The 12108-nt window shown below is 44.1% G+C and overlaps 2 protein-coding genes across 7 annotated transcripts in view; both read left to right on the forward strand.

Annotated features, from left to right (window-relative positions):
* Window positions 1–127: 127 nt before the first annotated feature.
* Window positions 128–2738, forward strand: DDT (D-dopachrome tautomerase). The gene is made up of 3 exons (XM_086761755.1): window positions 128–287; window positions 360–535; window positions 1310–2738. The coding sequence occupies exons 1-3, from the start codon at window positions 180–182 to the stop codon at window positions 1380–1382; spliced, it is 357 nt and encodes a 118-aa protein (XP_086617881.1). The 5' UTR covers window positions 128–179; the 3' UTR covers window positions 1383–2738.
* A 2084-nt stretch (window positions 2739–4822) lies between these two features.
* The window catches only part of CABIN1 (calcineurin binding protein 1), a 116911-nt gene continuing 109625 nt past the window's right edge, over window positions 4823–12108 (forward strand). For all 6 annotated transcript variants that reach the window (XM_086761305.1, XM_086761307.1, XM_086761308.1 and 3 more), the window contains exons 1-7: window positions 4823–4935; window positions 7718–7780; window positions 8203–8295; window positions 8624–8737; window positions 8906–9040; window positions 9305–9485; window positions 10429–10558. In XM_086761305.1, coding sequence (XP_086617431.1) covers window positions 7778–7780; window positions 8203–8295; window positions 8624–8737; window positions 8906–9040; window positions 9305–9485; window positions 10429–10558 — 656 coding nt within the window. In that variant the 5' untranslated portion in view covers window positions 4823–4935; window positions 7718–7777. The remainder of the gene's footprint in view (window positions 4936–7717; window positions 7781–8202; window positions 8296–8623; window positions 8738–8905; window positions 9041–9304; window positions 9486–10428; window positions 10559–12108) is intronic.

Here is a 12108-nt window from a genome sequence, read left to right on the forward strand (position 1 = left end):
GGATCGGATCCTCCTCCCCTTGCTGCTGGCAGCCCCGCGGGGTCCGGGCACGGTGCCGGCTCCAGCCCCCGCCGGGGCTCCGCTGCCCGGGCCGCGGCGGGGGCGGAGCTGGGGCCGGGCCGGCCGGGCCCGGGCGGGCGGAGGGAGTGCGGGCCGCGCTGTGCTAGGCCGCCGGTGCCATGCCGTTCCTGGAGCTGGAGACCAGCCTGCCGGCCGGGCGGCTGCCGCCGGGGCTGGCCCAGGAGCTGTGCGCCGCCGCCGCCGACATCTTGGGCAAACCGGCGGAGGTGAGCGCGGGGCCGGGGGCGGCGGGGGCCGGGGCCGGGGGCGGCGGTGACTGACGGTGGCTGTACCGGCAGCGGGTGAACGTGACGGTGCGGAGCGGGATGGCCATGGTGCTGTCGGGCTCGGCCGAGCCCTGCGCCCAGCTCCTCGTCTCCTCCATCGGCGTGGTGGGCTCGGCGGAGCAGAACCAGCGGCACAGCGCCCGCTTCTTCGACTTCCTGACGGCGCAGCTGGGCCTGGGCCCCGAGCGGTGAGTGCGGGCCCGGCCGGGGCGGGGCGGGGCGGGGGGGGCCCGGCCTCGGCACCTCCTCTGCCCCGGGGGGGGGCAAGGGCAGCGCCCCTCCTGGCAGGGGTGTGCGGTGAAACACGGGACACAAAAGTACGGGAGGATGTTCCAAGCGGAGGTGATGATGATGGAGGTTCCCCTGCCCTCCATGAGGTTCAGGTGTAGCACAGATCCCAGACTGGACCGCAGGCGTTAAGTGCTCTGGGATGCCGAAGCCCAGACACGCGGTTTAGGTCCCGATAAAATCATGGAGTGGTTTGCACTCATGGAACAGTCTGGGAACAGCTGTTCTCTGAAGGTGAGTAGTTTCGGTTGGTGTAATTGGTGCAAAACCCAGTGTGAACTGGTGGAGCTTCGCAGGGGGGTTGCAAGGGTAAGGTAAGCTGAGTCCCTGTCTGCACAAGGAGAATAATAGCATTTCCCTGCCCCTGAGGTGGTGTCAGGTGAATACCTGACAGGATTATGAGCTGCTCGGGCCCTTCTGAAGTGGACAGGTATCTCGTATAAACAGTGTTGAAATTCCGTCTGCTTTTCAGTTTGTGCGGATGAACTCTGGTACCTGTTTGTGCCCTGCCCATACACAGCTTATTTTTGCTTCTGTCCAATTAACACTGTGAAGTGTGAGCCAGCGAGAGCTCAGTGCAGATTTTCTACCTTGTTGCAAACTAGGCAGGGATAACATTTAATGTTAAAATAATGTTTCCTGTCCACTGCATTTTTGCTTTTATACTCGAAAAGGATCGTCATCCGCTTTTACCCACTGGAGCCCTGGCAGATCGGCAAGAACAGAACAGTCATGACGTTCCTGTGATCCATTGAGCAGCTGGCTGGAACAAAGCAATGATGAAGACAACCCAGAGATGACCAGCTCCATCTGCTTGTTTCCTCTTATGATCAAATCTGTGTAGTTCGGCACCTCTACCTGTATGATTCACTTTTGTCTTTGCATCCCGTGCACACACAGCTGAAGAGTGGGTAATCAGCTGCGTTGATTTTACTGAAATAGTTCAAGGTCTTTGTCTCAAGCCTGTCTCGTAGCCCAAAAGCTCTCCCAGTGCCTATGGCTAAACCATTGCAGTCTGGTGATGGCCATTTGTGGACCTAGAAAAAGCTCTCTTGTAGCAGCAAAAAGTTTAATTTCAGAACACATTTGGCTTTGTTGAGGACCAAAGAGATTCTCGCATTCATCCAGATTTCCTCATACTTTGCAAGGCAGAAAGATCCTTTTTTCTTTTTCTCTGCGGCAGCAGAAGGATCCCAGGCTGGCTAAGAAGACCTGGGCGTCAAATTCTTCTCTTTTCAGGCTCCCTGAAAGCCCTTTCTGGAAAGGGATGTGATTATTGGAATGGAAGTTTATGCATTTATATAATTGTTTATTTAAGGCTCATGTCAGATCTTGTGCTTTGTGCTCTACCATTGCCACCCATGGTGGCTGCTCCTACAAAGTTTTATTTGCCCGCAAGATTTTCACAGATGAATGTTTGTGTGCTGATGGCAGCACGTAGAGGAGAGAGCTGCTTGTGAAGAATTGTACTGTGCCACAGCAAAATATCTTGAAGGTTCTGCTACTGCCAGCTTTAATTCCTGTTATGCACTCAGTTGTTCAAAATACTTTTCCTCATTCTGCTGTTACGGGGAGTTTTGGGATGATAAAACATCTCACTGTGTTCTGTGGGTGGTATTTTCAGCTCACCGTCCCCATGGGGAAGTGTTTTGGGTTTTTAGGACCCGTACGCTCTTCACTGTGTAACTGGAATACACATGGCATTTTATTAAAACAAAAGCACGGTACTTTTAATGTATAATGTCACTCTGCCTGCCACTGATAATGAAAACATTTATCAGTTTTCTTTCCACTTTGTGACTTGGTCAGGTCCCAGTCAGGGAGCTTGAAGGAACTGAGAGCCTGGGACATGGAGGTCCATGAGAACGCAGGGCTGAAGGATGCTTCTGCGCTCCTTTGTCATTCTGATTAGAGTTTTATTTGTTTATGGCTTGAGGTTGAAAATATTCCTTCTAATTACCATTTGAAGCAGGTTGTTTCCTATGCAGCATAAACATCTTCTATGTTTGCAAAATCTGTCAGGAATATAATACCTAACACAGATTTGTGTGTTGGGCTAGGGGTGCTACACCTTGTCTAGTTAATAAAGTGTATCAAAGCCTCTGGATAAGTGTGGGTTTATTGGCTTACAACATTGTGGTTTTGTAGGTCTTAGTGCTTGGAGACAGGTATCGTGGCTGCCCAGGTCTCTGCACTTTCTCAGAGGTCTCTTCAACTACAAGTTTTTGAAGCTCAGGCAGCAAATGGGGAGGTGAACTGCATCTGAGACACTCGTGTAACTCAGGAGTGCTCTGTTGCAGGGAAGAGGGTGGACAGCCCTGGCTTTGCAAAGGGCTTGATCAACTTGAGGTGAATGTAGAAAATAACGTCAGTTTAATTCTGATCTGCAGACGGCTCCTTTCCTGGAGGTCCTTCTACCGCATGAAGGAACAAGCACGAACTCTCACCAAAGCCTTTGTGTGCTTTAGAGAAACCCTGCTCTGCCCTGTGCTCCAGGCTCTCCTTTTTCAGGCTGTGTTGGCCACTGCTAGGCACTGCTGCAGGCGCCGTGCCTTCCCCTCGCCCTCAGCTGTTCCCTGTGTGAGCTTCTGCCTGGGAACGACCTTCCCAGCATTGCAGAGCTGAAAGTACCCTTTGGTTGTGAATTGTCTGTGCCTTGGTCTGAGCCAATTGATACTTTTTTTTTTTTGGTGCTGGGGTCCGTCAGCAGAGAATGAGATTCTGGGACTCCTATGAGCTGCCTGTTTTCCTTCATAAACTGCTGGTGCTGAATATATTTTAATGTTCATTTTGAGCTGAAGAGATGGCCTGTTTTTCCTCCACTGATGTTAGATTTACACAACATTTAGGGCTTGAGAAGGATACCCTGCAAAGGGGCCGTGCAGCCCCCTGAAACCCACACCGAAACCAATAGAAGCAGGAAGCATTTTCTCACATCTGTTGCTTGTGTTTCCTAATTGGAGAAAATTGGATACACTCCCCTTATGCAGGGCTCAGCAATGATGTTATAAAATCCCTTTCCCTTGAATGCTACGTGCAGATTGTCCCTCTTGCATGGGATGGAGCCTGCCTGACAGCTGGATTTAATATCTCCCAGCTACAGTAGATCTTTTTACCCATGTAGTCACTCTTTAGCTTCCCAGGCTTAACCTTCTAAGGTTGACTTATTTATCTGCTCCCAGAAATGGCCTCTGTTGGTTTGTTTGAGAACTCTGTGTAGCTATGTTAGCAAATTCAAAGGTAACAACCTGCTTTTGAACACTCAGTAACCATTTCTTAGCTTCAAACCTTTGATGTGAGGACAGCCTTTCTTTGTATTTACACAAGAGAGGATGAGCCAGACGCTGAGCAGGCTGAAGGGCATACTGACAGCAAAGTGCTACAGAATCACAACAGCTTTGGAAGTTATTCTCCAAACACTACAGCGTGACGCTGCTGTTCACAGCAACCCTGTTCTTAGCTTGTCATGACAGAAAGATGGCTTTATTTTCTCCCGCAACTGGGACCCTGGAGTTCATGCATTTGGGTCGAAGAGAACTCTTCCATATAGTCCTAAATGCTGGTTCAGTGAAGCGCTCGAGCACAGCGCGATGTGAGTCGCTGTAACAAGAGGTGGCTTCAAACGGGTGGCTATCTCCCAAGGATGGAGCCAGGCCCGAGCGCGCCCACGTCAGCCCATGGCTGCTCAGAGGCTGTCCCGGCACGGCATCTGCACCAGGAGGGCTTGCGTAGGGCTGCCGATGGTACACCTTTTAGTCAAGACTCGCTGCAATATGGCTGTGTAACATTTAAATAAAATTATTTCCAGCAGGAGCTGTCGGTTACTGTTTGCCTGGAGTCACTGCCGCACACCGTCCTGCCGCCATCCCACAGAAACCTCTCCCAGGCGCATAAAAGCATATTCCCGTCTCCAGCTTGCACCACGCCACGTTTGAGGGAAAACCCGTAACTGTTTCCAGATCCCTGGAAAGGGCACGGGGAATCCAGCGAAGCCGCTGCGCGTACAGCCCGCGCAGAGACCCTCCGGCCCTGCCCGCCTCCGCCCGCCGCCGCGTCTCCCGCCTACCTGTTCCCCACGTCCCCATTGGCTGCTTCAGAACGGCGCGTCAGCCAATGAGCAGCCTCTTTATTGGGGCGCGGGGGGTTCCGGGGGCTCGGCGGAGGTTGCCGTGGAGACCGCCGGTGGGGCCGCCTCTCCGGGGAGTCGCCGCTCGCCTGAGGGAGCCGCGCCGGGAGCCCCGCGGCGGTCGCGCCCCGCCGCCCGGGAGCAGCGCCGGCATCCCGGGGGCGGCCCTGCGAGGTGAGTGTCCTGTCCGCCCCGGCCCCGCGGAGGGGCTGCCGGGGCTTTGGCCCTGCCTCCCGCGCAGTCCCGCCGGGGAAGGCTGCGAGGGCCCGGCCCGGCACGTCGGGGTCTCGCCTGCTCCCCTCCGCGGAGCTACTGTCGGAGGCAGACCTGGGCTCCCTCCCTCCCCCGCCTCCTCCCGGCCCTTTGTGCCCCGCTCCGGGCAGCGGAGCCTGGCGAGCGGCGTGGGAGGTGGCCCCGCTCCTCTGCGGGGAACGTGAGCTATTTCGGTAAAAACGACTTCTGCTAAAATGCAGAGGAGATGCTCTTTGCAATGTCAAAAAAAAAAAAAAAACCCACAACAAAACAAAAATCAAGTCGTCTTTTTAAGCAAGTGTGTGTTTGCAGTGTGTGGATCCCAAGTGTAGCAATAACAACAAAAGCCAGGAAAGGCCGAGTCACTCCCTTTGTTTCTTATTTTGAAGTTGAGAATCACGCACAATAAAAATTATGGATAACTGGAACAAAAGCTGGCATTTGAATTTTTTTGCTTATGTTTTTGCAGTACTAAGGGAAAAAAAAGAGATCAGATTTTGAAGGTAGAAGGCCTTAAAGAGGTGGTGTTGCCTTTTGAGGATATCCTCACCTGCCATAGCCACAGGCCTGTAGCTGAGACACTTATAACTCAAAAAATTTCAAACCTAGTTCATAGCCTAGTTTGTAATATCTTATATTTAGTATTCTTTTTTTTCCCCACCTAACTGTTGTAGTTGTGTTCCTCAGAAAGTGCTTGTAGTGATACACCTAATTCCTAGATGTTGTGACACTGTTGTGACTCACTCCACAGTTCAGTTTGGAACCACGTACAGTGCTTTACAAAATGGTTTACAGAAAAAGAAACAAACCTCCCACCTACCTGACCCACCAGTATAAAAGCCGTGCGGAGGCAATATCCTTGTCCTGTTTTTCAAAAGCATTACACCACTCAGGTATGCTCTCTCAACTTCTCATCAGTAGAGAGTGGAAGTGCTAAATATTTGTTATGAACTTTCTGTGTAAATAAAAAGTAGAATTAAAATTCTTTCCCCACCTTTCCTGTAGTTGCAATTTCTCTGGCAGTCTAACCACAGGAGTGAACTCTCGGCTCTAGTCTCTCTCCTGTTTTCTTCCTCTGCTGACCTGAGCAACATTATGTGGGTTCAGCAAAAGACTTGACCGTATTTCTGAGTATAGACATAGTTGTAAGTGAACTTAAAACCTCTCCATTTAAATCTGAAATTGATTTAGAATCATACAACTTCATTTATTTAGATGTCATAAGCATCTGCACTTTCTGTCAAAACCTGGCCTGCTCAGTATTTCTGAAGGAGATAACCATTGATCTCTGTGGGTATATTTTCTCCGTGTGCAGAGATGTCTTGAAAGAGATGTGAGGTTTTATTAATGTTTGTTTAGTGACTTAAAGAGAAAAATGCTTTATTGCTGTGTAGTTGTCAGTCTGGTAGCTGCAAGCAAGGAAAGTAAGTGGTACACAGGCAAGCAAAATATCATTGTTGAATGAATGAAATTCATGTCAAAGCATTATTTTCTCTACATGCAGAACTAATCGTGGTGATGTGTGAGTGAATTCAGCTTATAGTTCTGAACTCCCACTTCTTCCTGCTGTGGTTAATTCTGGACTTACTCTTCTATTAATGTGCTCTACAATATTTAAGACTTTTTAGCCCATCTTGCATGTGTCATCTTTTTGTTTGAGTTGATGGGAAGGTTTTGTCATGTAGCAGTGAAGCTTTTCTAGAAAAGCAGCACAGAACACTTTCATGTTTTTTTGCCTTTACTAACATAATGTTTCAAGCAGTTAATAGAATATAAATTACGGGTTTAGTTATGAGGAAAAATGACTTACAGATTATAAATGTGTCTTTTCCCCTTTAAACTTCTTATCAGTGGTAAAAAGACTGGCATCTTCACTCTGAAGAAGGATTAGTGTCCTTCCTTCAGAGTGAAGAAATACTAATTAGTAATAAGATCAGTTTACTTTGTTTGCATAAACCTAATAGCTCTTACAGTAGCTGTAACTTGTTTTTGCATTTGAGGGTCTGTAGAAGTTGGTCAGCATACTAAGAAAAGAAAACTGTCTTATAAACACTGGTTCTGTTCTAGCAGGGACAGCAGTAATGAAAACGTTTTTAATCAGAGGAATTTCCAGATGTAAACAATTTATTTTTCCTTTCCCATTCTGTAAATATCCATAAGTGCTGTGATTTCTAGACATGAGAGAGCACCCTGGTTTGTGCTATATACAATAGGTGCAGGAAAGCTTCCGTTTTTTTTTTTTTTTAAAGTGACTGAACATAAACTCATAAGCTATAACGATTCATGCTGAGAAAATGCCGGAGTATTAGAAGCTTTTTCGGTTTTAGCTTTTGACATTAAAGGGATTAATGTTCTAATGTTGTTAATGCAATGTATGTTCATTAAATATTATACAGTAACTAAATAACCTTATAGCTGTAATTACATTGCCAATACTTCCACTCCTCCCTCACCACCAGGACTAGAGTCTTGAAAGCCATCCTGGAGTAATGAATGTGCTTAACTTTGTATTTTATTCTCTGACTTTAGTTAAAATTCACTTTAATGTTGTTGTTCCTATGTGGTAGGGCAATTTATCTCTTGGCATGGGGTGGTGGCAACCTAGGACAGTTAATTGGTTGTTGATTTAAATATTCCCAGCCTTTTACTTCTGAATGCTTTCTGTATGGACGGAATAAATATTCTAATTCTGTTTGCTTTCCAGGCCTGTTTGTTAGGCCCTTCCTCCTAATCCTGGAGAAAGAGGGTGTGAATATCTGTGAACATGGTAAGGCCTTATTGAAATGGGCTTTGGGATGGTAGAAATAAAATAGAAAATTTTCTTTTTCTCCAGGACTGAGAATAAACTGGCATGAGAACGTTGTTTTCTGAGTGGTTGTAGTTATTGGTAAATTAAAAATTAGAAAAAAAATCATTGTAATGCACATGTCCATTCTAGGGAAGCTGTTGCTTGCAAGACACTTAAAATTTCATTTTATCATCTGATTGTGGGGGCAGAGTTATTTTGATGCATTATTGTTGCAAACAGTGATGACTAAATGCCTTGCAGTTCTTGTAACTTTATGTAGAGATCTTTCAATGTAGTCCATTTATCAAGTAAAGTAAAAAATGAGAAAAATCCAGTTTGCAAGGGAAACTGGGACACATATTGATGTAGCATTTCTTGTCATGTCTTGACTGTCATTCTAGATTCGAATCGCAGCACTGAACGCGAGCTCCACAATTGAGGATGACTATGAAGGTACCTTCAAAAGTCATAAGACACAGACAAAGGAAGCTCAAGTAAGTAAATCCACAATTTCCTTAATGGAGTTTTGTCTCAGTGGGAGTTTTGTCCTCTCTTGTTGCAGGGACTGTTCAACCGTAATTTTTTTTGTTTTAAATAAAGTTGCATTGCTGTCTTATCTCTTGAATCCTCACTTTAGCAAGCCAAAACTTCACTCAAATGAGTTATATTAGGTCAGTAAGGCTCATGTTCTGCTAGACACTGTGGATGTGGAGTGCTGTACATATTAAAAATGTGAATATTCATAATAAATGTAAGTATATTGTAATAAGTATATTTAATAGAATTGACCTACAAAATAGATTCTGATTTTTTAAACCGTAGGAAGCAGAAGCTTTTGCTTTGTATCACAAAGCTTTGGACCTTCAGAAACATGACCGATTTGAAGAGTCTGCTAAAGCTTATCATGAGCTGCTTGAGATTCGTCTTCTGCGAGAGGTCAGTGACCTTTACAGGATAAACTCTAGAAACTATTATTTTTTTGTATTACTTCATTTCTTGTTGGATAATTAGAAATACCAGTGTTATCAATTGGCAAGTTGTTTGCTGCCGTTTTTACTTGTCTAATTTCTAATGCCCGTGTTGCGTTTATTTTATAATTTCTAGGCAGTTCTTTCTGGTGATGAGAAAGAAGGGCTGAAACATCCAGGCTTGATGTTGAAATACTCCACCTATAAAAACCTAGCGCAGCTGGCAGCACAACGGGATGACTTAGAGACAGCCATGGAGTTTTATTTGGAGGTACAGTACAGCTGAAATAAAACACAGGAGCCATCACTGTTTGCAAAGACTTGCTAAAATACAGATGTACGCCTTTCAGCATATGTAATTTGTATGTATGTCTGAATTCTGTGTACTTTCTGCCATTATATATGATATAACTGGTTCACCATTCAGACCCCAAACCAGTAGTGTCCTTGTTGAAAACTAAAGCAGTGCCAGTCGCTGTAGACAGTGGATATGCATGTCTGAAATGTGACTGATGTTGTTTGTTATGCTTTCTAGGCTGTAATGCTGGACTCTACTGATGTCAACCTGTGGTATAAAATTGGTCGTGTGGCTATAAAACTAATCCGCCTACCTTTGGCTCGTCATGCTTTTGAAGAAGGTCTCAGGTGTAATCCTGATCACTGGCCTTGTTTAGATAATCTTATCACAATCTTGTACACACTCAGCGACTACACGAGTAAGTACAGTACGTCAACAAAAAATCCCGAGAGCTATGTAATTTCACATATCAATAAAAATTCTAACAACGCAATCATATGAGAGAAAGTGTATCTTGCATAAGCAGTGCATTAGGGTATGGTAGAAATTTTTACTTAATGATAGAGATCTTTAATTTTGTGGTAGAGTATGATGATTTGTATCATTTCTGGCTACCCTAAAGGTAAATGCTTGTGGTCTCTTAGATCAGAGCCTCTGCAAGAAGTTTCCCTGTAGACTATTCTCTTGCCTTTCAATGCATATTGATTTTGTCTTTCTAGTCATTCCTAGCTACGTAGTTCCAGGACTTGGGTATGAAAATACAATCTAGTTCATAGCCTAGTCTAATGAATTGTAGTTACAGTTGTTGATACAACTGACCCTAAGATTTTACATTTGAGTAATATCCAGTGGATTAACTGATCGAACGGAAGTTGAGAAGAGAAGTTGCAAGATGGCAGGAATGTTGAGTCTGATCCCTTAGGTTTCTCCTACTGGAGTGGTCTTAATGATCACATAATTGCCCATGTGAAGCAAAAACTTGGTGCAATTCATTGCTTGTTACCCTAATGGAATCTGCAGCTAAGACATTTGTTAACATGAAAATGGCAAATGATTGTGATTCTGCTTTATAATTCTAATTTCTTTTGTGCAGGAATGGAGTCTTGAAAGTAAATAAAAGATGTACTGCAAACATTGTTTAAACAAAATTAATGATATTATTTTCCTGGATATAATACTTGGGAAGACATAATAGGTTATTTTAACTGTATGCATATAATTATTTGTCATGTTACAGAGCTATTAGTCTATGTAAATGTCGTGTTTAGTTGGAACTCAGTGATGTATATGAAGCCCAGAAATGGGAGCTTTTGAATTAGCCAAAGGAGCAACTGACCATCCAATTTCTATTTCTCTGTCAGCATGTTTGTACTTTATCTGCAAAGCTCTGGAAAAAGACTGTCTGTATAGCAAAGGATTGGTTCTCAAGGAGAAGATCTTTGAGGAGCAGCCTTGCCTCCAGAAAGATTCCTTAAGGATGTTCCTCAAATGGTGAATGTCATCTTACAGTATATACTGCATTTGGGGTGTAAATTGTGGGGTTGGGGTAGTTCAGAAAAGCTGGTGAAATATAATGTTTTAGGCTGTAACAGTATCTTGCTGACCTGTCTTCTGAATAATAAGTCAATTTTCAGTGTTGGTGCTGCTGACAGAATGTTCTTCAGTAGTTACTTCTGCAGTGAGGTAGAAAGAGGCAAGAAATCCCTTTGCTGCTGCTCACTTTTCATACCTAGATCTCTTGTAATCAACTTCCTTTTATTTATTTATGGATTTGCAGCCGATAGCTGCAGCATTCATTTTGGGAGTTTTCTTTTCATCATGGAAAAAAAAAAAACCCAACAAACAGCACAACTGTACACTTTACTGTTTTTCCAACCAGTTACAAATTTGGGACTTGATGTAAAATTCTCGTATCAGTAGGTTTCAGGGAGCCTTACTGACTTTTACTGATGAACGAGTAGAGTCAGAAGACTTTGCACATTTCATTAGTTCCTGAGATGCAGAAGATCTTAATTTATTAAGTTTTTGGACCACTGCAATTCTGAAAATGTTTTATAACATTGTTTGAGATTTTATTCCTTTTTTTTTTTTTTTAATTGCCAGATGTAAAACTTTTACTAAAAGTTGGATGTCTTTTAGCTCTGCAAAGCAGACTGTCTCTTTTTGTGTGAATTTTATACTATGAGTGGGTAGGAGGAAAGTGGGAAAATAAAGTAGAGGCCCGTAAAATTTACAGGATCTATCCAAGTTAACTGGCCATTCAATATCAGATCTGCTTCTGATACTGTAATATGTTGCTGTGATGGTCAGCAGAATTCAAGAAAGAAATTAACTTTTTAGTTTAATTATAGTTCAGTCTCACTGAATATAGCGATTGCTGCATGTGCCGATAACATCAGTACCCTGTATGAGTTGTATGTGGTAAATGGACGTGGAACATGCATCCCAGCATGCATCCTTAAGTTAGGCGATAAATCAGGCAAAAACACGTTTAACGTTTTAGACTGCTATATTCTAACATCTAAAATGTGAAAATATAGAGTATTTAGAAGATGTAGAAGAGAAGATAAGTTACTTTTTAAGGTTCTAGAATTCTGTGTATAGTAGTAGACCTTTAACAAAAAGTTCTGTTTAGTTACCGAGACTCTGATTTATTAAGCTGCCTTAGGTCTGGCTCTTAAAATGAGTTAAGCCAGCACTCCTAGCCACTTGGTTTTTTTGTTTCTAGATTGTGATATCTCTGAAAAAGTGGATTATCTTTCACTTTCAAAAATTCATTCCTATACTCAGACTATACAAGACAATTTTCAACTCCAAACTTTATTTGTGGTGACATGAATTTTTCGAAGTAGCCCTTTGGAATGAAAGGAATTTCTCAGCCATTCAGGTTTTTTTTGTGAACCAAAAACTTCTTTCCAAGAAAGAAAATAAACCCTCCTGCTTTCCTTTCATGTCTCAGTGTTTGGAAAACAGAATAGGACAATCTCCCTTTATGTTCCAATTTTTAAGGTAGAACAAAGATTTTGGATGGTGAATACTTC

Source organism: Chlamydotis macqueenii, chromosome 17, assembly GCF_036417535.1.
Source record: "Chlamydotis macqueenii isolate bChlMac1 chromosome 17, bChlMac1.mat, whole genome shotgun sequence".
Taxonomy (NCBI): Eukaryota; Metazoa; Chordata; class Aves; order Otidiformes; family Otididae; genus Chlamydotis; species Chlamydotis macqueenii.

What these genes read in the sequence shown, in the direction of transcription:
- DDT (XM_086761755.1), top strand. Translation starts at nt 180, where the DNA reads ATGCCGTTCCTGGAGCTGGAGACCAGCCTGCCGGCCGGGCGGCTGCCG. An exon ending in TCTTGGGCAAACCGGCGGAG is followed by an intron (nt 288 to 359) that starts GTGAGCGCGGGG and finishes CTGTACCGGCAG; the next exon opens with CGGGTGAACGTGACGGTGCG. An exon ending in CTGGGCCTGGGCCCCGAGCG is followed by an intron (nt 536 to 1,309) that starts GTGAGTGCGGGC and finishes ATACTCGAAAAG; the next exon opens with GATCGTCATCCGCTTTTACC.